The sequence below is a fragment of the Corvus kubaryi genome, unplaced genomic scaffold (genome assembly GCF_017639235.1).
Source record: "Corvus kubaryi isolate FWS band 111438036 unplaced genomic scaffold, C.kubaryi_AGA036_p1.0 117, whole genome shotgun sequence".
Classification (NCBI taxonomy): Eukaryota; Metazoa; Chordata; class Aves; order Passeriformes; family Corvidae; genus Corvus; species Corvus kubaryi.
Window position 1 is genome coordinate 51,583 of NW_024580654.1, and position 23,082 is coordinate 74,664.

Genomic DNA, 23,082 nt, shown 5'->3' on the forward strand with positions numbered 1-23,082 from the left:
CCCCCCCCGCAGCGAGTATTTCCACTCACGCTGCACAAACCGGGATGAGTTTTGCGGTTCTCTTGTCCCAGCGTGATATGGCATTAAATAATTTGATTCCCACTGAGTCCCAAAAGTCTCTGGTGTAGACTGCTTTAGAGTCAGCGATTGGGACATGGGTCACAGTCCATGCTATGAGATCTCTCAGTTCTTTTTTTGCCAATTTAGTTGGACTGGACTTAATTAGAGGTTTTAGGTGCTGATAGACATCCTTCTGTAGGGCAGACACATGCTGACCCATGACTGGATTACTCGGTGCTCACCTTTGCCGGCCCGTCGCGGCAGGTGTCTGTCGTCGAGGTCCAGTCCAGGCTCTGACCCGTCGCAGCGCCCGTCCAGCCTCCACACGCCTTCCTTTCAGGCATCTCTTCTCCTTAGCAGCTGCACACGCTTTCCTTTCAAGCGTCTCGTTTGCAGCTGCTCAGGTCACTTGGTTTCAGCGACCGACTACACGTTTACCGAGAAGTCTCCTATATGCAGAAAAAAAATCCCTTTTTGCCCCTCTAAAACGCTGAGCGCCAATTTATAGGAGAAAGTTTCACAAAGGATGTCTGGAGTTCAGGCGGCTCTCTTGAAAGCTGTTTATTGCATAGGCGAAGTTACAGCAGTTCAGGGAGTGGGTATCCAGTGCCAGCCCTACAGCTGCCAGCTCCAGCTGTGGGCATACCTGAAGCCACTTTCTGTTCAAGTTACAAAGCATTTTATACTTTTCTTTGCAGAGTATCTTAACACATAACAACCAATAGGCACCACACACAATACCTTTACATTTGCCTATAGCCTATCATAGCTACTACCATCACCATATTATGGTCATTATTATCCAATCACAAGAATAAGTAAGTTACAATTTAAGCTTACAATGGGAAATTCTCAGACCTTTCTTCTTCTTGCTACATCAACATTTCTTGTTTGCCTGCCATATCTCTCTTTTTGGTAAAGACATGTTCTCTATTTATTTATGCTCTTCTTGAGTCTTACTTACTTGGTGAAAAACATGTCTTTGTTTGTAGTCACATACCTTTGTCCTACTCCTAAAAGTCTCCTTCCAACTCATCTCCCACCTTTGCCTTCTCAGTTATTCAGTGGTCACTGTTTCAGCAAAACATCTTTTATTCTATATCAAAACTTGCTTTCATTTCTACCTCATCCCCAGTTTCTACATTCAGAGATCTTTCTGGCAAGCCTACATACCTGTGAAACTTTCTTACCAAACTTTCATCCTCCCCAACACCCCATCATCCCCGGAGGGATGTCTGCTGAGATAGGAGAGTGCTCAATCTCCCAGCAAGACTCCCTTGGAAAGGGAGCTACTTTCAGTTACGGTGAGAAGAAGACAAACCCAGAATCCTCTGGGAGACCCTTTGCAGATCCTTTGTAACCCATTGGCCCTCACCCTCTGATACCCACCCCCTGTATCCCTATAAATCTGGCCCTCTGCCCCTGCGAGACGGAGAGATGTTTGTCCCTGGCCTCCCCTTCGCTGGACTAATAAAGCTGCCTCGTGCAGAACAGCTATACGGGCCTCTCATCTCTCTCTCCCTGCTCTGGCCTGGAGGCTGCCCTACAGAGCTGAGCTGAAATCACGAGCTGACAGTCACTGAAGAGCTGACAGCTTCTGCACGGGCCCTCCAGCTAGCAGCCGAGGGAAGACACCGGGCCTCGGGAAGACGATCTCTTCAGGACCATCTCTCTGGACCGGTCACAGCTTCCTCGGTCAGAGCTACTGACCCCACACCAGCTGCCATAACATTCTACCCCACACTCTGTACCAAAGTTTGCCATGGGAGTGGGAACTTGTGGAAGTGTGTTGTGGCTCATGAGCCAGAACCTTTGAGAAGTTTTCTGTGGGAGCTGATTGAAGTGTACTGTAAAAATTGAGGGCTTGTCTTGAGAAGTGTATTATAAAGTGTAAGGGTTTGTTAGCCAACACTTTTCCAGTCTAAACTGTGAGATCATTTCTGGGGTAATTAAGGTGAGTGTGCCATAAAGCACAAGAGCTGCCAGACACATGATCCGGTGTCTTTGTTCAGCCTGATAAACGGAAGGAACAAGGGCTGGGCATTTGAGTGATGGTGTTTGTCTTCCCAGGTCACCATTTTGTTTGATGAAACCCTGGTGTCCTGGAGGTGATGGAACATCCACCTGCCTATGGGAAGTAGAGAATTAATTCCTTGGGTTTCTTTTGCTTGTGTTCTTGGCTTTTGCTTTTCCCTAATAAACTGTTGTTTTCTCAACTCACAAGTTTTTTAGCTTTTACCTGTCCAATTCTCTTCCTAATCCTGCTGGTGGGGAAGCAAGAGAGTGGCTGCATGGGGTTTGTCTGCTGGTGACGGTTAAACCTTGACAGGCTCAGAGAGGAACTAAAAGTGATGGGGAATGATCATGCTGACATATGGGCTGGCCCTCTGGGTCTGGTGTTTTGTTTCCCCAAGAATGGCTCTGCCGACTTTGGTGTCCAAAGCTGGCTGTGCTGTCCTGGTACAGCTTGGAAGGGGAGGCTGCAGAGCAGGAGAGAAGGGCAAAATTCCCCCTCTGGAAAGGGCTTTTGGGCCCAGGGACCCCCTTGGGGCAGGGCCTTGAGGCAAAGCAGGGCTGATGATAATGCTGGAACTTCCTTCTCAGAGAGCAAGGCTGGTTCCAAGTCTGGCCACTTGGAACTCTTTCCTGTTGGAAGCTGCAATAGTGTGAAACTGCCTTGATTTTATGGTAACTCAGGATGATGATGATTCCCAGAGCACCCAGGGGTCAGTAGCCCCTGCAGAAATATTAATAAGCTTAAAAATTTCCTGATTAGTACCTTGAAAGATTAAAGCTGTCAGTTCCTAAGCACCAAACCTCATGTCATCATGCATCATCTTTGTTTATCAATTAAATCATTCATCTCATGATTCCAGGGAGTTCAGTGATCTTTGCAGATCTCAGAGGTGCTGCAGAGTCAATGTCAACTCAACTCCATTTTCTCCCCTTCTGGCATAACACCAATTATTCCCCTCAGTTAAACTGTGTCCCAGTGCATCTGTTTAGCAGTGCTGAACATGAAGCTTCAGAGGAGGGAGAAACTCTGCCTTGGTGTGTTGGATTTTTTAGGCCTTTTGTCACGTCTTCTTTTGGAAAGCTTTCAGCTTGTTTGGGAATGTGGGTTTGGTTTCTGAAGTAGGAACTGATGACTTGTAAGACAGCAAGGTTTCTTTTGGGCCCTGCTTGGATAACATTTTGTAAAAGTTGGATGAAAAAAGACCATGACATTTGTCAGAAGAAGTTTCAGTGTTGCTGAACAAGGTGCGTAAGGTCTCAGCATGTTCTGGCTGGAATTCCTGGGTCAGATGTTCCTGTCTTGTGATATTTTCCTTTTCTAAGCCTCCAGCTGCTCATCCAGCGGCGAACAGGTTTCTATAAGTCCTGTGTCGTATCTGCCCCTCCCCAAATGTCTGGTTTAATATCTCAACCCTAATAATATCTGAGACAGCCCCTGAGAGCTCTTTTTAAGTGACTAAAGAGCAGCCCTCTCGTCTCTAATTAAGATTAACCTGTCTCCCATATTAGCTGTCCAAATTAATGCCTCCTACAAGATTTCATATGGATTTATAACTGCCTGAAAAGCACAAATTTAGTGCCCATGAAAACCCCTGGACAGCAGAAGCAGCAGAATCTAACATGACAAATTCCAAAGTTCAGTGCCAGCTGCAGTTTGACATTCAGTGCCCTGAGCTCCCTGTGTAGTTTATGGACACGTGGGTGATGTGTTCAGTGGATCTGAGTTTGTGGCCATCTCACCCCAAGACCTTTGGCTTCTTGAATGATGTGAGACTCTCATGGTTTAACCCCCGATGGCCACTAAGTACCACACAGCAGCTCACTCACTCCCTGGCCTCCAGCACCGTCTGGGTGGAGAGGAGAATTGGAAAGAATGCTGTTGGTTGAGATAAGAACAGCTTAAGAATTGAAACAAATTTTTAAAAAATAATTATAAGAACAATAAGAACAACTGTAATGGAAAGAAGAGAGGGAACGTGAGAAGGAGAGGGAGAGGGAGAGGGAGAGGGAGAGGGAGAGGGAGAGGAAGAGGAAGAGGAAGAGGAAGGGAATGAAACCCAACAGATGCCTAATGCAGTTGTTCACCACCTGATGCCCAGCCTGTCCCTGAGCAGTGATCAGCCTCCTTCCTGCCAATTCACCACAGTTTCTATACTGACCATGACTTTCTGTGGTCTTGAATATCCCTCTGGCCAGTTCAGGTCACCTGTCCTGGCCCCGCTCCCTCCTGGTTTCTTGTGCAGCTCTGCACTGGCAGAGCAAGAGACACTGAAAACTCCTTGACTTGGGGTGAGCACAGCTGAGCAACAACTGAAACATCGGTGTATTATCAACATTGTTCTCATCCTGAATCAAAAGAAAAAAAAAAATAAAGAAGAAAAAAAACAACCCTGGACCAGCCACAAGGAAAAAAATTAACTCTATCCCTATTACTGCAACCCTAGGGTATATCACCGTGTCCTGCAGCCGTAGGGAGGAGGAGAGAAGATCCAGCAGGCAGGAATTGTGCAGCAAGATTGATTCATTTAATTATTTTATTAACTCTTTTATAGACCTTTTTCTTCATAGTCTAATTGGACAAAGGATCAGCCACCCCTTGGGGGTGATTGGCTAAAATCCTAAAACATCCATTGTCAAAATATTTTCCTACTATACTGTAAACAAGACTTTTCAAGGCTGCAGGTGTTTGGTTGTTTACATAACTCTGCTACCTCTTCTGTGAGAGAGAAAAGTCTCTCATGGACTTAGAAAATAGCAACAAAATCCTTGCTAACAGCATTTTTGTATCCACATATCCCAGCCAAAACCAGGCCAGAGACCTCACAGTGCTCTTTTACCTCCATGTGCCATAAATACAGCTCAGAACAACCAGCTCAGAGGAGAAAGCCTGTGCTGTGGAGATCAGAGTGGAGACAAATCCCCATTGTGGTGGCCTGTGGTGAATTGGATGAAATCCCTCCAGGAGTTCCTGTGTCTCCTTAGCAGGTGAAGAGGGAGAATTTGTGAATAAAACCCAGTGAATTAAACACTTCCCCTGTAGCTCCAATTGTGCTTCCCCAGTGGCCAAACATGGCAGGTGTCTTCCCAGGACACGAATTGATCCAGAACAAGGAATACTGATGTCTGCCTTGATCCACCACCACGCTTGTTTCAACAGCATCCAATTTACTCGATTCAGAGGTAGCTGTGAGATGTTATGGGACCTTCTCTGGGAAGTAGGGAAGTATCCAGACACTTCAGTGCTGGGTGGTTGACTCCTGCTTGGATGTCATCAGGATGCCCCACCTTCCTTGCTGCTCAAGAAACATGGAATATTAAACGCTAATACCGCAATACAGTAATAAAGATATCACACCAGAAGTGTTGCTATGGGGACTGAGATAAGGGCAGTCAGAGACATCCTGGAAATGTCAAAATGCAGAGGAAGCCAGAGCCAGAGAAGGGCAGGATCTGTAGTGTAGTGCCGCAAAGCTGACCCTGCTGCAGTTCCCTAAATGGTTTCAGGTTTGTGCTGAGCTGATGCACTGTCACTGCAGCCTGATGGTTCCCAGGGAGCTGTAATTTCAGGACAGCAAGTGCCATTGAGTCTCCTTCCCCCAGACATAGGCAGGGGACAGCGAAAACAGTTTCTTCCTCCTCTTCCCCCATCTCAGAGCATGGACAGAGAGACTTGAGCAACTGAGACCAGACATTTAAACTGGTGTGTTAATTCACTGGAGAAGAGGAGGCTCAGGGGGAACCTTATCACTCTCTACAACTACCTGAAAGGTGGTTGTAGCCAGGTGGGGGTTGTTGTCTTCTCCAGGCAACCAGTGACAGGATGAGAGGTCACAGCCTCAAGTCTGGAGTCCTCAAGCTGTACTAGGGGAAGTTTAGGCTACATATTAGAAAAAAATTCATCACTGAAAGAGTGGTTCAGCATTGGAATGGGCTGTTCAGGGAGGTGGTTGAATCACTGTCCCTGGAGGTGTTAAAAACAAAGACTGGATGAGGCACTCAGTGCTATAGTTTAGCTGACAATGTAATGTTAGGTCACAAGCTGGACTAGATGATCTAAAGGTATTTTCCGACCTAGTGTAATCGGTGATTCAAGGTGTCTGTTAATTTTAAGAGCAGGCAGTGTGGTCTGGGTTGAATTTTCGTCTCTTGCATCCCCTGTCACAACATCCTGGGAGCACGTTGGACTGAGAGAAGCTCCCTGTATCTGCAGGGGTAACTGAGATCTCTGGAAAGGCACAAGTTTTCTTGAGGTCTGAACTCAAACTTTTGAGCACTTGGCACCTTCAGAAGTCACAGCTGGTGCCAGGTGCCAGGTGAGAGAGATCAGAGGGCTTTGGGACAGGATTTCCCTTCTTTGCTCACTTCCCTTCTGTGCCTGTTCCAGGTCAGCTGCGGGATCATCCCACCCCGGGGACTGCAGGGATGGAGCAGAGGAGATGGCTCCTGTTGGCTCTGGCCCTGCTTCTGGCCATCCCTGTCTCAGGTAACGCTTCCAGGAGCTGTTCTGCTCCTTTCTGGGGGATTCCAGCCTGCAGATGATCAGAAGTGCAGGAGCTGAGGGCCATGGTCTCCTGAGCAGCCCTGATTTGAACTCCACAAGAGCCAGAGCTGCCCTGCCCCTCTGCTCTTGGGGAATCCAGCCCTTTGCAGCTGGAGTTTCTCTCCCTTGGTGGAGCTGGGGAAGCCCTAAGCCAAGGCAGCTCTGCCCTGTCCAGCCCTCCCCAGTGCCAGGAGCATTTCCCTGCCTGCGTGGGCAGTTGGCATTGGCACAGCTGCCCCGCTGCTGGTGGCACAGGGCTGCAAAGGGGCAGGGACAGCTGGGAAGCTCCATGGAATGGCTCTGGACATGCTTTTATACTTTTTATTTTTTACTTTTCTTTCAAATAAACCCATCCTGTACAACGTGTATCATCCTGGTTTCTCCCTGTCCTCTAATATTTTAGGTTTCCAATTTCCCCAATTACCATTTTGCCTCAGAGAAAAGAAGAAAAGGAGAAAGTGAAAGTGATGCCTTAGGTTTTAACTTTTATATTTTTCAAATCACTGTACAGCTTATTGTGTAACTCTGAAGTTTCTTGTAGCCTGTTAATTTCTGCTCTCTCATGCTGGGTAGACATAACAAAGCCTCTCCGGGCCTGCTTTCCAAGGACACCCAGACCATCCTAGGCCCAAAAAGTATAAACCAAAAACCCTCTAAAGGGGGGCAAGCTGAGGGGAATTACATCATTAAACTGAAGCTTTAATTGGAGAATTAACCCTAATATGCAAATGAACCAAACCTATAAAAGTGTGAAAAACTTGTGAGCTGTCGTCCATCTTGGGGTCCATCTTGGCAATAGCCTCTGGCTCCCCAGGGGGTACCTTTGAAGGCCTTTCAAATAAATACCTACTTTTATTCCCTTACTCCTGTCTAGTCTCTGTTTCTAGGAGGCCTCTCAAGGCATCAAAAGAGTGAATGCCTCAAAGCAAAATCAATTTATCTCTTATAAAAACTGAGGAAAAGGTGTTACCCTTTTCATCACGTTGTCAAGTATACGCTCTAGGATTTTTCTGCAAAACTGACAAATCCCCCTAAAGATCTCTTTGGATTTTATTTGTTCTCATTGTTTGGCTTTTTTCTCTGAAGATCTAATGTCTCATGGCCTTAAGGTGTATGAACAGAATGGTCCAAGGACATTAGTGAATATTTGCAACTTTCAATTCTTCCCCATTATTTGTCCCAGTTTTCTGTGCCCTTCACACCAGTACATTTTCTGATTGATTTCAGCCAGATGCTCACTCAAGTTTGGTTTCCACAGAACATTTCAAGGTCACCTCTCCTGAGAAAGTAGTTGGAATTGTTGGCCAGGATACAATCCTTCCTTGCACCATCTCTTCCACAAAGCCACTGGACAACCCCCAAGTGCACTGGATAAAAATCACAGATGGGCACACAGAGGACATCTACACATACAGGCATTTTGGGGGTGAACCAATGCAGAAATACCTCAGGCGGACATCAGTGCCAGGAGATGGATTTGCCACTGGGAACGTGTCCCTGACACTGAAGAACGTCCAGCCAGCAGATGAAGGAATGTACAGTTGCACTGTGATATCCAGGGACTGGAGCACTGATACATCCACCAAGCTCAGCATTGCAGGTTGGAGACTTTCTGGGTTGGGTGGGGAAGGGGGAAAGCTCTTACAGAGGGAAAAGAGCTCTCTGAAAGGTCACTGTCCCCCAGCTGATGCCCTCTCATATGACCCAACACATCACCTCCCCACTCCCAGCAGCCCGTGGGCCACATGGCAGCTGCCTTTTGATCCCTGTCACACTTTATTTCTGAGTCACTGAATGGTCTGTAAGGAGCCAAGAAAATTCAAACCATGTACCACCACCCGGGAGGGAGCCCAGGAACTGGTGATGTCACCAGCCCCAGGAAGGTCATGGCAGCCTGGGTAGTTTTAGGCAAGGAAGGAGCCCTAAACCGGAATGTTCCGGGAGACCCAGCCTGGACTGCACATTGAAAGGCAGTTGCATTGTGTGGTGAAATGGAGCAGGCAGGAACAGCTTGGAAAAGCTGCAAACAGCCTGGGGGGAGTTCCTGTGCCAAGAGATGCTCTGGATGCTCCTTGCCCAGCCTGAGCCCTGTTCTGACCCGTGTGGGGCTGGCGAAACCTCCAAGTGCTCAGCATCCCTGGCCGTGGGACTGAGGGGAATGGGGCCCTCCCTGCTGTGACTTCTCATCTGGGCTGAGATGATCTGGGCTGCCAGTTCTCCCCAGCTGGACAGTGGGCACCGTTTGTGTGCAGGTATTGATAAAGCCAGGTGGAGCTGGTCAGCCTGGATTCACTGATCAAAAATGAGCACAGAATGACAGAATCATAGAATGGTTTAGGCTGGAAGAGACCTTAAAGATCACCTCGTTCCAACCCTCTCTGTATAGACAGGGATGCCACCCACTAGACCAGGTTGTTCAAAGCCCTGTCCAGCCTGGCCTTGAATACTTCCAGGCTCCTACATATTCATACTGAAAGAGGAATATAAACAGCAAACCTTCTCCCTGCCTGTTTCATGAAATAGTGGGGAACTGAGAGGCAAACCCATCCCAAACTGTAGCTCTTTTTCAGCCAAAGGAAATTTGGCATTTATGGCAGATGGAGTGTGGGATGGCAGAAAGACCATTGGAAAGGTTGTGTGAAGGACTGACAGAAACTGGCAGAAAACTCTGAGTTAAGCAAGAGCTGTGAATCCAAGGAAGAGCTACTTTCAGGGAGACTTCTCCCACTAACAAACTCTCTTGCCTTTAAGGTACTGGGGAAGTGTTCATTGAAATTCAGGGCTCCCAAGGGCAAGGCCTAGAGCTTGGCTGCAGATCACAGGGATGGCTACTGTTTCCCCTTGAAGATTCTGAAAAATGAGATTAGAAGTGTCTAAGAGAACAGTGTGTGTGTGGTGGGGGAATAGGGGAGTGTGGGATGGCATCATTTTCACCAACGAGAGAGAGCTGTAGAATGCTGTTTTGATCTGCCTGTCCAGAATCAGAAGCCTAACATGATAATGGACAATAAGCAGATTTTAAGGTATTCTGGAAGTGTCGCACTGGGAAAGTATCAGTTGGCACCAGAAGATACTCAGGCGGCAGCTGGGCTGTGCTGGGGAAGGTGCATCCCTGCAGCAGATGGGAGCATTGAAGAGTCCTGCATCTACAGACCCTCCCATCGTAGGGACAACCAGAGAGGTCTCCTGCAGGGAAATTCATCTCCCTTGTTCCCGATGAATCGTGCCAAAACCGGGCCAGGAGACACTTCAGAGACAGAGAAGTGGGTATTTGATTTATTCGGCACGCTGGGTGTGTGGGGATCGCTCCTCCAAACACACACACCGGTGCTCCCTACAACACAGTATTAAGGGTTAAATTATGAATATTCATCACTTTCCTTGGGACAGGCGTGGTTATACAAATTATTTCTCAGAAGTCATTAGTATCATTAGCATATGGGTCATGCATGCGCTGCGTGTCCTGGTGGTCGCGCTGAGGAAGGCTCCTCTTCTTCCTCGGGGGTCTCTCTGATGAAGGCCAGTAGTCATCCTCACAGTGCACTTTTCACCTTTCTCCCTGGGCATGAGTAGTCCTTTGAGGAATGATTCAGCAGTCTCTGGGATAATCCTTGTCCCCTCTGTCTTGACAAGATTAGGGTGAATTTGGTTTCTTAGGTTTTGTAATTAACATCTGCTGTCTGAACTAACATTTGCTGTCTCCCAATAGTTAACTCTGCTTACATGAGTTAGCTATTGACTGCCCTTTCCTCACCTGCGCCCCAAATTTCCCCTTCTCACACTAAAATTCCTCATTCCACCCCAAATCCCCTGATGCCACCCCAAATTCCCCTTCTACCCCAAATCCATCTTTTTAACCCCAAATCCCTCTCTAGACCCAAATTCTTGTTTTTCCCCAAATTCCTGCCCCAAATCTCACCCCAAATTCTCCTCCCTGCATCCCAAATCCCCCCATTCCCAACCCAAATCTGCCATACCTGTCCAAAATTCCCCTGGCCCCACCTCAGATTTCCTCTTTTACCCCACACCTTCTCTCCTTGCACCCAAATCCCCTCCTATACCCCAAAATCCCTGATTTCCATGCCAAATCCCACCTCTTGTCCTAAAACCCCCAAATCCCTCCAATTCCCCCAAATTCCTCCCCATGCCCCAAATCCTCCCTTCTCACCCCAAAATCCCCATTCCCACTCCAAATCCCATGTTCCCGCTCCAATCCCCTCCCTGTACCCCAAATCCTCCATTTCTACCCCAAGTCCAAAATTTCTCTCCTCCCGCCCTCTCCTGTCCCCCAAACCCCAGCAAATCCTGCTGTTCCCACCCCAAACTCCCCCTTCTCCAGCTCCCCACGCCAAGCTCCCCCTCAGAACCCCCCTGGACGTACCAGGCTCCCCCAATGCCCCCCAAAACCACCCCAATCCCCTGACCCTGCCCGCTCCCTGCGGACATTTTACCGCGGCTCCTCCGCTCCCTCCCCTGGGGGGGCAGCAGCGCGCCGGGCAGGATGGGTAGCGCCGCCTACCGGGGGGGAGGACCTGCGCCACACCGCCATGGCAGGCGACAGAGAGAGGCCGCGCCCATTCTCACACCACGTCCACTCCAGCCACGCCACGCCCCACCCACACAGTCAACTCCAGCAGCATCTCCATGTCCCTCCTGCATTCCCCAACCTCACTGCCCTTGGCCACGTACCTTCCTCTTCTGCCTCATCTCCCACACGAGAGCCCTGCTCAGCCCAGCCGCCTTTCTGCCTTCTCACTGTTACTGAAATCCCTTGGCAAGAATAAAACTCTTAGGATTTTCCATCGCCCCACTGTAGTCCGTTTCCTCCCATAAGTTCTGGCCAAGAGGCTGTTCCCTTCCGTGGGAAGCAAGGTGATAGGAATGTGACACGGCTTTGGATTCTCCAGGTCAGGGTCAGTGGTGTGGACCGCCAGAGCCAACAGCGCACAAGCGAAGCCTCTGCGTGCTGGCACCACCCGAGAACTGCATGGGGAGAGCAGCTGGACTTCCAGGAACACACGATTGGACACGGAGATTTCCAGCGGGGTGGCAAAGGCACAACAGGAGCTGATAACTGGGACAGGAACAAATTCTGAGGGGAGTGGGCAAAGAGGGAACCACCCAAAGCAATGGTGCAAGTGATGCCTTGAGAGGCCACCTAAAAACAGAGACTAGACTAGAATAAGCGAATAAAGATAGGCATTTATTTGAAAGGCCTTCAAAAGTACACCCTGGGGAGCCAGCGGCTACTCTCAAAATGGACCCCAAGCTGGATGATGAGTCACTAGTTCTTAACACTTTTATAAGATTGGCCGATTTGAATATCAGGGTTAATTCTCCAATTAAAACTTCAGTTAATTATGTAATTTCCTCAAGCTCACCCCCCTCTTAAGATGTTGGTTTACACATTTTCGACCTAGGACAGTCTAGGAGTCCTTGGAGAGAAGGCCTGGAGAGACTTTGTTATGTCTACCTAGCATGAGAGAGCAGAAATTAAGCTACAAGAAACTTCAGAGTTACACACTAGGCAGTACAGGACTTGAAAAACATAGAAGTTAAAACCTAAGGCATCACAAGGACTTGCTGTGGCCATGGCAGTGTTAAGGAACAATCCAGTGTGACATTGCAGAGCCTCTCTGGGAGAACTCCCAAGGCCACAGATATTGACTGCTGGGACTGGAGCATATTCACAGCAGCGGCTCCAGTGACTCCACTGTAGCGGGGGGGGCGGAGTCCCAGGAGCAGGGGAATCCAGCCAGAGTCACGATACGAACACCGATACGATTTGAGCATTGTGCTCCCCTTTTATTATTCGGTTACACCAAGTTATACTTTTTTCCAAAGTTCACGCCCCTTTCCCATGAGAAAGCCTCTAAGCAGCAGGGGAGCTGACCAGTGTATACCTTTTCCCAAGGCTGTTCAAGGCTGCCAGCTAGCAGGTGCCTTGCGAGCCTGTTTTCAGCCTGAGGCCCTGTCAGGGGTACTTCTGCAACAGCCCTGGGATGCCCAAGCTCTCCTGGGGTATCCTGTATTCCACAAGGAATCCCTCCACACTCCACGCATCCCAACTTGAGTCCCCACAGCCCCCACTCACACAGTCAAACCAGGTTTCCTCACTGCATCAACCCCAGGTTTGCCATGGCAGTCTCAGATGTCTTGTTCCACAAAGCCATTTATTCATGGTGCAGTAACACAGGGCGAGCTGCTACATCCGATCAGGACTCCAAACATAGGACAGCTGGGCTCATGTCATTTGTCCCACCATTATCTCTTTTCCCCTCACTTTTCCCAACCTTTTTTTCCCCTACCTTTCCTACCATTATTTCCCCTCATGTTTCCTGCTCTTTCCTCCCCTCATATTCCCCGCCAGTTTTACCCTCACATTTCCTGCCAAGTTTTCCTCTCCCATTTCCCACCCTTTTTTCCCCTCATGTTTCCCATTTTTTACCTCACATTTCCAGACCCTTTTCCCCTCATGTTTCACGCCCTTTTTCCCTTACATTTCCCACTGTTTTCTCTCCTCCTGGTCCAGCCCTCTTCTCCCATCATATTTACTGCCCACAAGTCTTGCTTTTCCTCTGGATGCATCCACTCATGCTGTGTGTCTCCGGGCCCATCCCCCTCACTGTCATCACAGGCCTTGCTCTCCTTTGTTATCCATAAGGTTTGGCAGCTCAGGGCTCTTGCTTTCTTTCATTGCTGGTTTTAGTCAATTGTTCATAACTCAACCTGTGACCTTTCACTTTTTAGCCTGCAGTTCTCCTCTCCATCCTGCTGCAGGGGAAAGGGGAGGGGGAGTGCGAGAAGGGAGCAGTGCATGATTTGGAGTGTTTCAGTGGGAGCACCATAGTGGGGGAACTGGGGTGTCACAAAGGGCCCCCTGTGACCCGCCACCTGCCCCTAGCAACAGCTGGAAGGGTTTGTTGACGTGGAACCAGCGCCCAGCCTGCAGTGTCCGGCAGGACAGCGACGGGACAGGACGGGAGCACACAGCTGGCGAGAAGCCCGCTGGTTTTAGCCCACGTCTTGCCCTGCAGCAGGGAGTAAGGTATTAAACCAAACCTTCTCCCTTGCCTGCACTCATCTCATTTCTCTATTCAGTAGAATGGAGAAGAGACCCCCAAGACGGCCCAGGGTGGCCTGGGCAGAGAATGTGGCTCCTCAGGAGAGCAGCTCTGCAGCGGAGCCCGCCGAGGTGACCACGGTGCAGCCATTGCAGCCCAGTGAGTGAGGGGCCCTGTGGGACTGGGCAGGGCTGGGATCAGGTTTCCCCGGCACACGGGCAGATGGGGATCACAGGGGTGGGAGTGATGCCGGAGTGCCAGAGCTGCTCGGGGCCGGACACCAGCCCCGGCACAGCCTGTGCCGAGGAGGGGGAGAGCAGAGGGGGCCCCAGCTGCTGCTCTGGGGCGTGGGCAGCGAGGGTCAGTGGCTGGCAAGAGGCAGTGGTGCTGTGGGATGCTGGACGTGTCCCTCTCGTCTGCCAGAGCGCTCCTCAGCCCGGGGCACTGGGCATTGCCCTGCCATGGTGTGCTCCAGCAGGGCAGCTCCTCTGATGGGCATCCTCTAGTCGGGAGCTGCACAGGAAGGCTGTGCCAGGGGAGCAGGCAGAGGCTGGGCAGAGGGAAGATCTCCTTCCTCTGCTATCTCCTCTCACCACACCCTCTTCAGCTCTCTCTTCTCTCCCTCTCCATTAGATGCTGTGTATGGACAGGAAGCCATGGACTTCATCCAGGCCTTTGCCAGCAGCCCCGACCAGGTACCCACGGCCTGCTGGACAGCGGCTGTGCCCGGCCAGGGGTGCTGGCTCTGCAGAGCAGCTGCTCCCACAGGGCACTGCACCCTAAGGGCTCTGGTCCTACTGGAGGGGTGTCCTCGCTTCATGCTGCCCTGTTGTCTCTGTCCTCCAGCTCCAGGATGAGGATCTGAAGCTCAAGTTCCTCGACAGCATATGTACTCTGTGCAGAGCTGCCAAGGACTCTGACTCTCCCCAGGACCTGGATGTTTTCTGCCACAAATACAAGCTGGGAGCGAAGATCCAGGTGAGGGAGCACCCAGTGCTCTGGGGGAAGGGAGCAAGGAGCCTCAGCAGCCGGCGAGGGCAGTGCGTGGGCAGGGCAAGGCTCTGGTGGCTCTGGGTGCTGGCAGCTGCCAGGTTGCAGCCCAGCTGTGCTCTGCAGGTGCTGCTGCAATTGGAGCCCAAGTACGAGATTTGCACGGAGGTGCGGCGGCTGGCCATGCTCGCTATTGCCGGACTGAGGTACCGGCCCATCACACCTGCAGACCCCTGCCCAGCACTCTGTGCCCACCTGCCCATCCCTCCTGGAAGCCCAGCCCCAGTGCTGCAGGAGACCTTGAGACACTGCTCCCAGCACCAGTGGCCAGCTGGGCCCCTCTCTCTTTGCAGCACGCTGGGGACGGTGCTGAAGAACAGAAGAAAACTCTTAAGACTCTGCTTCGACAGCATCTTTTTCCTTCCTCCAAGCGGAGAAATGTGGAGCCGGGAAGCGTCTCTGTATTCTCAGGTAAGTGCTGGGTGAACTGGAGGAGCATCCAGTCTGCCCAGGCTGCTCCCGACCACCCCGTGCTGCCTAAGGACCAAAGATCCAAGGCAGGCCACGGTCTCAGCTTCGCTTTCCTACCCTCATCCCTTCATGCCTTGCCAGGCTCCAGCCACCTCCGGCAATGCCGGCTGCTCTGCCCCCCAGCACACGGCCTGCTCCTGTGTCCCTCCCGTCACACTGGCACTTCAGCTCAGTCTCCTGGGAGTGGGAGGGACAGCAGAATCACAGCCACTGCTCTCTGTCGTCCTTGCAGACCCTGCATGCCATGGACACCATGCTGGAGGTGATGGTGTTCAGCTCTCCTGCCTCCAAAACCAGCAAGATGCTGCAGGACATCTTGGAGGTCTGGCCTGTGCACAGAGTGGGGCTCAAAGGACTGTTCCTCACTTAGGAGGGGAAGGAGCCCGGGCTTGTGTCCAGTCTTGTCCTGGCTCCTGCCAAATGAACCCTGTCCCGGCCAGAACCAGGACATTCCCCCGGTGCTGTGCAGGCAAGAGCGCACTGCGGGGAGGCTGCCCAGCTGGCCCAGGGAAGCAGAGGCTGGCCCCAGGCGCTGCTGGAGCACAAGGAGCAGAGGGCAGCCCCTGCCTTCCTTGCTGCCCACCAGCTTTGCCTGGGGCCTTTGGGCCAGGCCTGCCAGGGCCCCCAGGGCCCCCAGGATCCCCCCTGAAAGCTCTGCCTGAGGGCACAGGAAGTCTGGAGGGACGGTGCAAGTGTGTCTCATGAGTGTGGCCCTGCCACTGCTGCTGCTGGAGTGGGCGTCTGCTCACGGGGCTCACCTGCAGCTTCTCTCTTCCCAGGTTCTGCTGCACTACTGCCTTTATGACACCGTGGCTGTGCAGGAGAGGGTCATGGGCAGGATCAGGCTGCTGAGCCATTTGCTGGCCGACTCCTCCACTGTGCAGGTAAGGACTGGCCACCCCCCTGCCAGGCCATCTCCCCATCCCTGTGCCCTGGCACAGCCACAACTCCAAGGTGCCTGCAAGGCCTCAGCTGCCCACCCTCAGACCTTCTGCTCTTCTGCCTGCCTCCCCCAGGCTGGCCAAACTGAGGACAGCGGTGCTGCCAGCAGACACGTCCGGATCCCAGTCCTCGGGAAGCTGCTGGGCCATCTGTTTTTCAAGTTATTCAGGAAAGAAGAAACCAGCTTGATGGCACTGGATATTCTCTGCTTCCTCTTGACGTTCCTCTCTGAGCAGAAATGTAAGAGAAGCTGTGGTGGGCGGCATCCCCCGTGCACCGCCACATGCCCAGATACAGCTGCTTGTCTTCCTGGGTCTTGCGAAGGCTCCTTGTTGTGCTTGGTGCAGGTGGCACCATGTCCCCAGAGCTGCTGTCACCTCTGCTCCTGCCCCTCGCTCTCTGCCAGGCTCTTGATGCTCCCGTGTAGCCGAGCTGCTCCTCCACACAGGACTCAGCCCCAATCCGCCCCTTCCCCATGTCCCCTGGAGAGCTCGTGTCCTGCCCTGCCACCCTCCAGCCCCGCAAGCCCTTCCCCCTGAGCAGTACTGCAGCCACGGTGTAACTGGGAGCTGCATGCGGAGCTCCAGGGGCTCGGAGCTTCCCAGGCCAGCTTCACTGGGTACGGACACTGGAGGCAGCTCCCCCTTTCCACCAGTGCCCACCACCTCCTCCCGTGACCGACTGCTCCCAAGCCATTCCTGCATCCCGACGCTTGCCAGGGTTGGGTCGGCTGCTGGCACAGCGGCTGTGTCTCAGCCACACATTGGTGTTTTCCCTCTCTTTAGGTGCCACACCGCCAGCGGTTCGTGCCCAGCTCCCAGCATACTGGCAATCTGAGATCACCTCCCTGCTGGATACGCCCAGCACCTGGAGAGTTCAGGTGACCAGCCCTCCCCCTTGCTGGGCTCTCTCATCCGTGGCATCAGCAGGGGATTGGTGTGCAGAAAGGGGCGCAGAATCAGCGGGGCTGTCCCTGGCGAGAGGCTTCCCGCTGTCCCCGAGCAGGGAACACTGCGGTGTCCCAGCAGCAGCAGCAGCAGCAGCTCCAGCCCTGCTGGCCACCAGCGAGCCCTGGCTCTCTGTAGGGCCCGTGCCCCATGCCTGAGAGCCCAGCCCTCCTCCCTGTCATGGGGCCCTCCTCATCCTCCCCTGCATAGGGACTGTGGGCACTGCTGCCAGCTTTCCTGCGGCCACTGCCGCCAGCACTGCCCGGCACCTCTGGCCAGGGCTGCTCGTGCTGCCCAGCCGAGCAGAACCCTTTGGGCACTGGCTGGCACTGGCCTCCACTCCCTTCCTTCCTGCCACAGGCCTTTGGCAGATACCTCAGGCCAGCTGAGAGGACGGGCATCGTCCTTGCGGCCATTGAGATACTGGGATGCTCCAGCCTCCTGGACAAGAAAGTGCCAATGGAGTTTCTGGAGGTGGCCATGGAATCCCCTCAGCTGTGGCTGATGGATGTAAGTGGCCTGTGGCTGGATTGCTCCGCCCTTGAGCCCTGTCAGGTTCCTGCCTCCCTTCCTCCCTCCCAAAGCCAGGATTGGGGGGTGCCCAAAACCACCTTGAAGCAGCGGAGAGGGTGTTAGGATCCCACTTCTGACACCCAAATAATGGTAGGATCTGGTCATTTAAAAATTCCTCGGCCAAAATTAAGGTGCAAACAAGACCATATGCCAACACCAACAGTACGGATTTCATTTAAGAGTAAATGGGACATAGAGAGGAGGAATGAGAAAGAGGGAGAGACACACACACACACATGCATTACATAGAAAGATCGTCACCTGCACATGGGTCCCTGCAGTGTCCCCCTGGCCCTTCTTTTGATCTTCTTCATTGGGGATCCCCAAGTGTCCTCGAGGTACCTCTTTTATCTGTCCGAGGTGCAGGTATCCTCAAGGCATCTGTGCTGTTGGCACAACTTGGGTTGGCCTGTGTGTAAGCAGTTGCTTCCTTTTGCCACAGTGGGAATTTTTATCCAGACAGTTTACCCAGCTGTGTCTCACCAGACGTGGCATCTTGCTGTTGTTGCTGTCTGTGCTTTTCCCACAGTCTGCAAAGTGCCATTTTGTCCAGTGTGCTAATTCCAAACCTCCATTCAGGGCTGGAATTAACGCCTTCCTGTTTGCCATCTGCGCCTGCTGGGGTGGCTCATCTTCTGCGAACTTCCTTCTTTGGCAGTGCTTTGAGACAAGTTATCTGTGTTCTTTAAGTCCTGACTGAGGGATGGGAAGGACAGGCCAGGACAAGGCTGCACTGCAGTGACAGCACCACCCTCACCTGTCTTCCCTCCAGGTGCCAAAAATTGTGAGACACATCTTTGAGTACTGTGATGAAACAAATGCAGCAACTGCTCACAGCTTTCCCATGCTGCTTGTCCTGATGGCCAGTAAGTGGCCTCGGCGAGTCGTCACAACAGCTGTGGAGGTCGCGCCAATATCCTGGTACTGGCCCTGACTGCCTGGAGGGCTTGTTCCCTGGGGGGAGAAGGACCCCGAGACTCTCTGGCTGCCAGACACAAGAACACTGCAGCACCCCCCAAAGCAAGCGGGGCCCTCCATCCCACCATGCTCAGCCCAGGCCCACAGCAGCCAAAGCTGGCTGGGCCAGCCCAGAGCCAGCACGCTGCTCCCAGTCCCACCGGGAACACCCCGTCAGCCATGTCCACCTGCCCAGGCTGGGCCCCTGCGCACCCCAAGTCCTGCAGGGCTGGCGCAGGCCACACTGCAGTGGCCAAGGCAGCCCTGCTGACAGCGCTCTGCCTTGCAGCGATGAAGTCTATCATCTGTGGAAGGCCATGTTCTCTGTGCGTCGGACTCTGGAGAAGGTTTTGAGGGAGTTGCACATCCAACTGCAGGACCAGCATAAGGACATCTTCACACAGCAGGAGAAGTCCTGCCTGGCTTTCTTGGCTGTGAGTCATCAGGAAAAGCCCATGTGCCCTTGCCCTCCGCTGCCAGTGGGAAGCGGGAGCTGAGCCAGGACAGCCCTGACAGCTCTGCCCGGGCTCTCTGCCGCTTCCTTCCAGATGCTGGCCTCTGATGATGTACAAGAACAGGAACTGGGTCTACTGTACAAAGACCTGAATCTTCTGAGGTGTCCAATAATAGAAATGGTCTCTCTGGTGCTCAGGGCCCTTTTGACACTGTCGGAGAGAGCCAAGACGGTGAGCAGGCTGCTCTCAGGGGCAGACATGTGGCACCTGGACTCTGAGGCCTCGGGGAAGGTGGTGGCTTGGCCTGGGCTGCGAGTCAGGTGCTGGGGTGACTGCTCCAAACGCCCTGCCTGCCATGGGATGGCCTTGAGGCTGCCTGGGGAGCTGACCAGGCACAGAAGTTCTCGTGGAATGGAAACTGTATTTCATACAGGCAAGAAAAATGAAGGGCCTCCTGTCCGAGTTGCTGAAATTCCTGTGGCATCGGTCTGGGGACGTTTCAGTGATGGTCATGGACATTGTCCGAAATGTGCTGGGGCACCTGAAGGAGGTAGAGGCCAGCACCATGGCTGTGAAAGTGGTTCCGAAGCTCTGGCACCTCTTTGACGCGGTAAGGCTGATGTGGGAGCCTGAGCCCCGCAGCAGGGCCCTGGGCAATGACAGCTGCCCTGCAGCCCAGCCCTGCAAGTAGCACTGGGAGCAGGCCCCGCTCTCTGGGCTCCCCTGGGATGGATTCTGGGCCTTGCAGCCCAGCGCTGATCCTGCCCGCTCTGGGCTGTGAGCCCGCAGCATCGCCCCTCACCTCAGGCACCTCAGCTCAGCCCCTCCTGGCCACGGGCAGGGAGCCGCTGTGTGTGGAGCTCTCCTTTCCTCCTTCCTACCAGGAGGAAGACTTTGTGCGGGAGCACTCCATCCGCCTCTTCAGAGACCTGCTGGGCAAAACAGACTGGAAGGACAAGGCAGTGATGAAGAAATATGCCTGGAAAGCCCTGGTCCAACTCTTCCTTCACATGAGTGACGAGGCCCCCAGCGTGGCCAAGGTACCCATGTCCAGGCTGACCAAGAGAGGCGTGGCTGACACCCCCTGGGGGGGTCCCGAGCATCAGGGCAAGGGCTGCTGGCAGCGGGCAGCGTTCCCCCAGCACAGCCCCTGGGAACCAGCGCCAGCAGGGCCAGACAAGCTGGCACGGCCATTTCCATCTCTGCCCTGCCTGCTCCAGCAGGGCTCGGCAGCAGCCCAGCACCACCGAGGCCTGGACACGTGTGTCCCCAAAGGCTTCTCAGCTGTCCCCACAGGTGTCCCTGCAGGGCTTTGCACCTCAATCCCTGCTGCCCAGGCCTGTCCCCAGGAGACCCCTGGGCACTTTGGCGAGGGCATGTCCCAGCTTCCTAAGGGCGCGGTCACCCCAGGAACAAAGCCCAGGGCTCCTTCCACAGGCAGGCTCTGGTGCCACCTCCCAGCTTCTGTCCCACAGGCGTCTGCAGAAGCCATTCTGGCTGTAGCAAAGCTCCTCAAGTGGAAAGAGCTCAAGCAGCTGGCACAGGCGGAGCAGACGTGGAGGATGGGCAAGTGCTTGGTGAGGACGAGACCCAGGCTGGACGAGGGCTGCCCAAAACACCGTGCTGGAGCTGTGAGCTCTGCAGCTGGGATTCCCCAGGGCTGTTGTGGCCCAGAGCGCCCAGCCTGGAGCTGCAGCCTTGCTCCTGTCTCGGGAACAGGAGTCTCCTCTAGGCCCATGTTCCCTTCCTTCCCCCAGCATGAGGGAGGGCTCTGAGCCATGGGGGTGCTGGCAGGAGGGGCTGATCTGACCAGCTGGGGCCCTCTGAGTAATGCCCACAGCCTTGTGCTCCCTGCAGTTGGCCAAGGACAGCAGCAGGGCCGAACAGTTTGTGTTGGACAGCCAGCGCTACCTGCGGAGCCCTCAGGCCCCCATGCGAGAGGCGGCCCTCAGGTTCATTGGTGAGTCCCAGCCCCCAGGGTCCCTCTTTGGGCAGCCTGGCCCCGTCCCCCCAGCCCTGGGGCTGACACGGGCAGGGCCTCGGCCTCCCTGTGCCCCCCCTGCCAACACAGGTGGCTTTGGTGGCCACCTTGCCAGTGCCACCCCCGGGCTGCTGAGGGGGGCAGGCAGGGCCAGGGGCCACGCTGCTGGGAGCACACTGGGGAGCAGGGGCTGACGGAGCTCTGTGCCCAGGGCTGGCTGCGCGGCACCTGACAGAGCAGAGTGAGGACACCGTGGCTGAGGTGCTCTGGGGTGAGTGGGGAGCCCGGGCTCGGGGGAGCTGAGGCGTCTCTGCGCACACGGGGGCTCATCTGGGCTCTCTTTCTGTCATAGAACTTGACATACTGAAAGCAGGAGACAAGGATCCTGCCATCCATTCCCTGGCAGCTCAGACCAGCCAGGTCCTGACGTCTCCAAGGAAGCAGCGAAGATCAGGATTCTCCCTGCGTGCACTGTGCTGCTGGTGCCTCTGAGCAGAGAGGGACCTTGATGTAAGGCTTGGCAGGGACACAAACTCAAACACCTGCTGAATGATCAGGTGTGGAAAGGATGCCCTGGCTTTCTAAGGTCCTTCTCAAAGAGCAAGCCGGCATTTCCATGACTGCTGACTCTGCCATTGCCCTGACCAGGAGGGACCCATTCCCCCCAGCCCCTGAGCATGGCGTGAGGTGGTCTAGAATAAGCCCAGGGTCATGGCCAGTCCCCTCCTGGCTCCTGCCAAATGGCTCAGCTGCTGGCCCTCAGCCCTTCTGCTCTTCTGCCTGCCTCCTCCAGCCTGGTCAAAATGAGGACCGAGGTGCTGCCTGTGGAGAGATCCAGATCCCAGGCCTGGGGAAGCTGCTGGCACATCCATTCAAGTCGCTCAAGAGAGAAGAGACCACTTTATGGCTCTGGATGCTCTCTGCGCCCACTTCAAGTTCATCTGTCAGCAGAAAGGTAAGAGAAGCTGTGGTGGGCTGCATCCCTGCGCACGGCCGCATCGCCCCGATGCATCTGCTCGTCTTCCTGGGCCTTGCGATGGCCCCTTCTGTGCAGACACGGGGCTCATGTGGGCTCTGCTTCTGTCACAGAACTTGAACTACTGCGGGCCAGAGAGAAGGATCCTGGGCGCTCAGACCCGCCTGCCTAAAATCCTGCGAGAGGACTCGGTGTGCCTGGATCCAAGCCCAGCCACAGACCTGTCCAAACTGTATATAGTTCTAGAAAGTTAATTACCTTCTAGATATAATTTATATAAGTAAAACATATCTATAAATTATATATTTGATAACTATATCTAATATATGAAAATTATGAGTAAATAAAATATAGAAATTATATCTATTATGTCATGTATATAAATTCTTTATATTATGAATAGATATTATATATATTAGCTATATATATAGATGAGCTTTTCAAATAAAAGAAACAATGTCTTGAAATCGATTACAGAAATGATAATGACTGCAGCACACAGCTCTATCTATGAGTATATTGCAGCATTTTTGAAGCAATATGGAAGCAATTATGTTAAAGCTAGCAGACTTGGGAGGAAAAGTGAGAATTGTGGGTGGGAAATGTGAGGAGGAAAGGCTGGGGAATGTGAGGAGAGAAAAAGGGCGGGAAATGTGAGGGGAGAAAAGGACAGGAAACTTGAGTAAAAAGGACAGGAAATGAGAGGAAGAAAGGCTGTTAAACAGAGAGGAGATAAGGTGGGAAATGTAAAAAATGAGGTTCACTCTTAGTAAAATTTTAAGAAAAATTTAATAAAAGGACAATTAGGAGACAGCAGCAAAAAGGGTGTTACAGCCAGCCGGGTCCTTTGGCAGAGATCCAAAGGCACACCTTTACATCCAAAAGATCGTCTTCAAAAGTACACAGCTTATTTCATACTCATCACCATCATGCACAATTCATTAATTCTTTGGAGTTGCTGAGTATCATCCTATCAGTCTTATCTTCCTCCTTGGCTCCATTCCGTCTGGTTTTGGGGTTTTTTTCTTCTGATAAGATTTTCCAAGGATG

General features: G+C 52.9%; 2 protein-coding genes across 4 annotated transcripts in view; both read left to right on the plus strand.

Annotated features, from left to right (window-relative positions):
- Positions 1 to 9,492, plus strand: part of LOC121661446 (butyrophilin-like protein 9) — a 51,347-nt gene extending 41,855 nt beyond the window's left edge. Inside the window, exons 3-5 of the mRNA XM_042021671.1 lie at positions 6,461 to 6,559; positions 7,875 to 8,216; positions 9,368 to 9,492. Coding sequence (XP_041877605.1) covers positions 6,499 to 6,559; positions 7,875 to 8,216; positions 9,368 to 9,477 — 513 coding nt within the window. The 5' untranslated portion in view covers positions 6,461 to 6,498 and the 3' untranslated portion in view covers positions 9,478 to 9,492. The remainder of the gene's footprint in view (positions 1 to 6,460; positions 6,560 to 7,874; positions 8,217 to 9,367) is intronic.
- Positions 9,493 to 12,658: 3,166 nt separating this feature from the next.
- LOC121661569 lies at positions 12,659 to 22,371 on the plus strand. Of its 3 annotated transcripts, XM_042022118.1 has the most exons (21): positions 12,659 to 13,839; positions 14,314 to 14,375; positions 14,527 to 14,658; positions 14,797 to 14,876; positions 15,024 to 15,141; positions 15,434 to 15,523; positions 15,981 to 16,085; positions 16,218 to 16,383; positions 16,929 to 17,023; positions 17,451 to 17,600; positions 18,436 to 18,584; positions 18,910 to 19,054; positions 19,169 to 19,306; positions 19,509 to 19,685; positions 19,960 to 20,115; positions 20,551 to 20,652; positions 20,933 to 21,035; positions 21,268 to 21,327; positions 21,409 to 21,566; positions 21,850 to 22,011; positions 22,146 to 22,371. In XM_042022118.1, exons 1-19 carry the CDS (start codon positions 13,722 to 13,724, stop codon positions 21,546 to 21,548), a joined length of 2,286 nt encoding a protein of 761 aa, XP_041878052.1. In that variant the 5' UTR covers positions 12,659 to 13,721; the 3' UTR covers positions 21,549 to 21,566; positions 21,850 to 22,011; positions 22,146 to 22,371. The 3 variants fall into 3 exon arrangements, with proteins under 3 accessions (XP_041878052.1, XP_041877888.1, XP_041877965.1); XM_042021954.1 differs by having other exon boundaries at positions 14,797 to 15,141; XM_042022031.1 differs by lacking the exon at positions 15,434 to 15,523 and having other exon boundaries at positions 14,797 to 15,141.
- The last annotated feature ends 711 nt before the right edge of the window (positions 22,372 to 23,082 follow it).

Coding starts and splice junctions, on each gene's coding strand:
- LOC121661569 (XM_042021954.1), top strand. CDS start 13,722: ATGGAGAAGAGACCCCCAAGACGGCCCAGGGTGGCCTGGGCAGAGAAT. Junction 16,384..16,928: donor GTTCCTCTCTGAGCAGAAAT/GTAAGAGAAGCT, acceptor CCCTCTCTTTAG/GTGCCACACCGCCAGCGGTT. Junction 20,653..20,932: donor GGAGGATGGGCAAGTGCTTG/GTGAGGACGAGA, acceptor TGCTCCCTGCAG/TTGGCCAAGGACAGCAGCAG.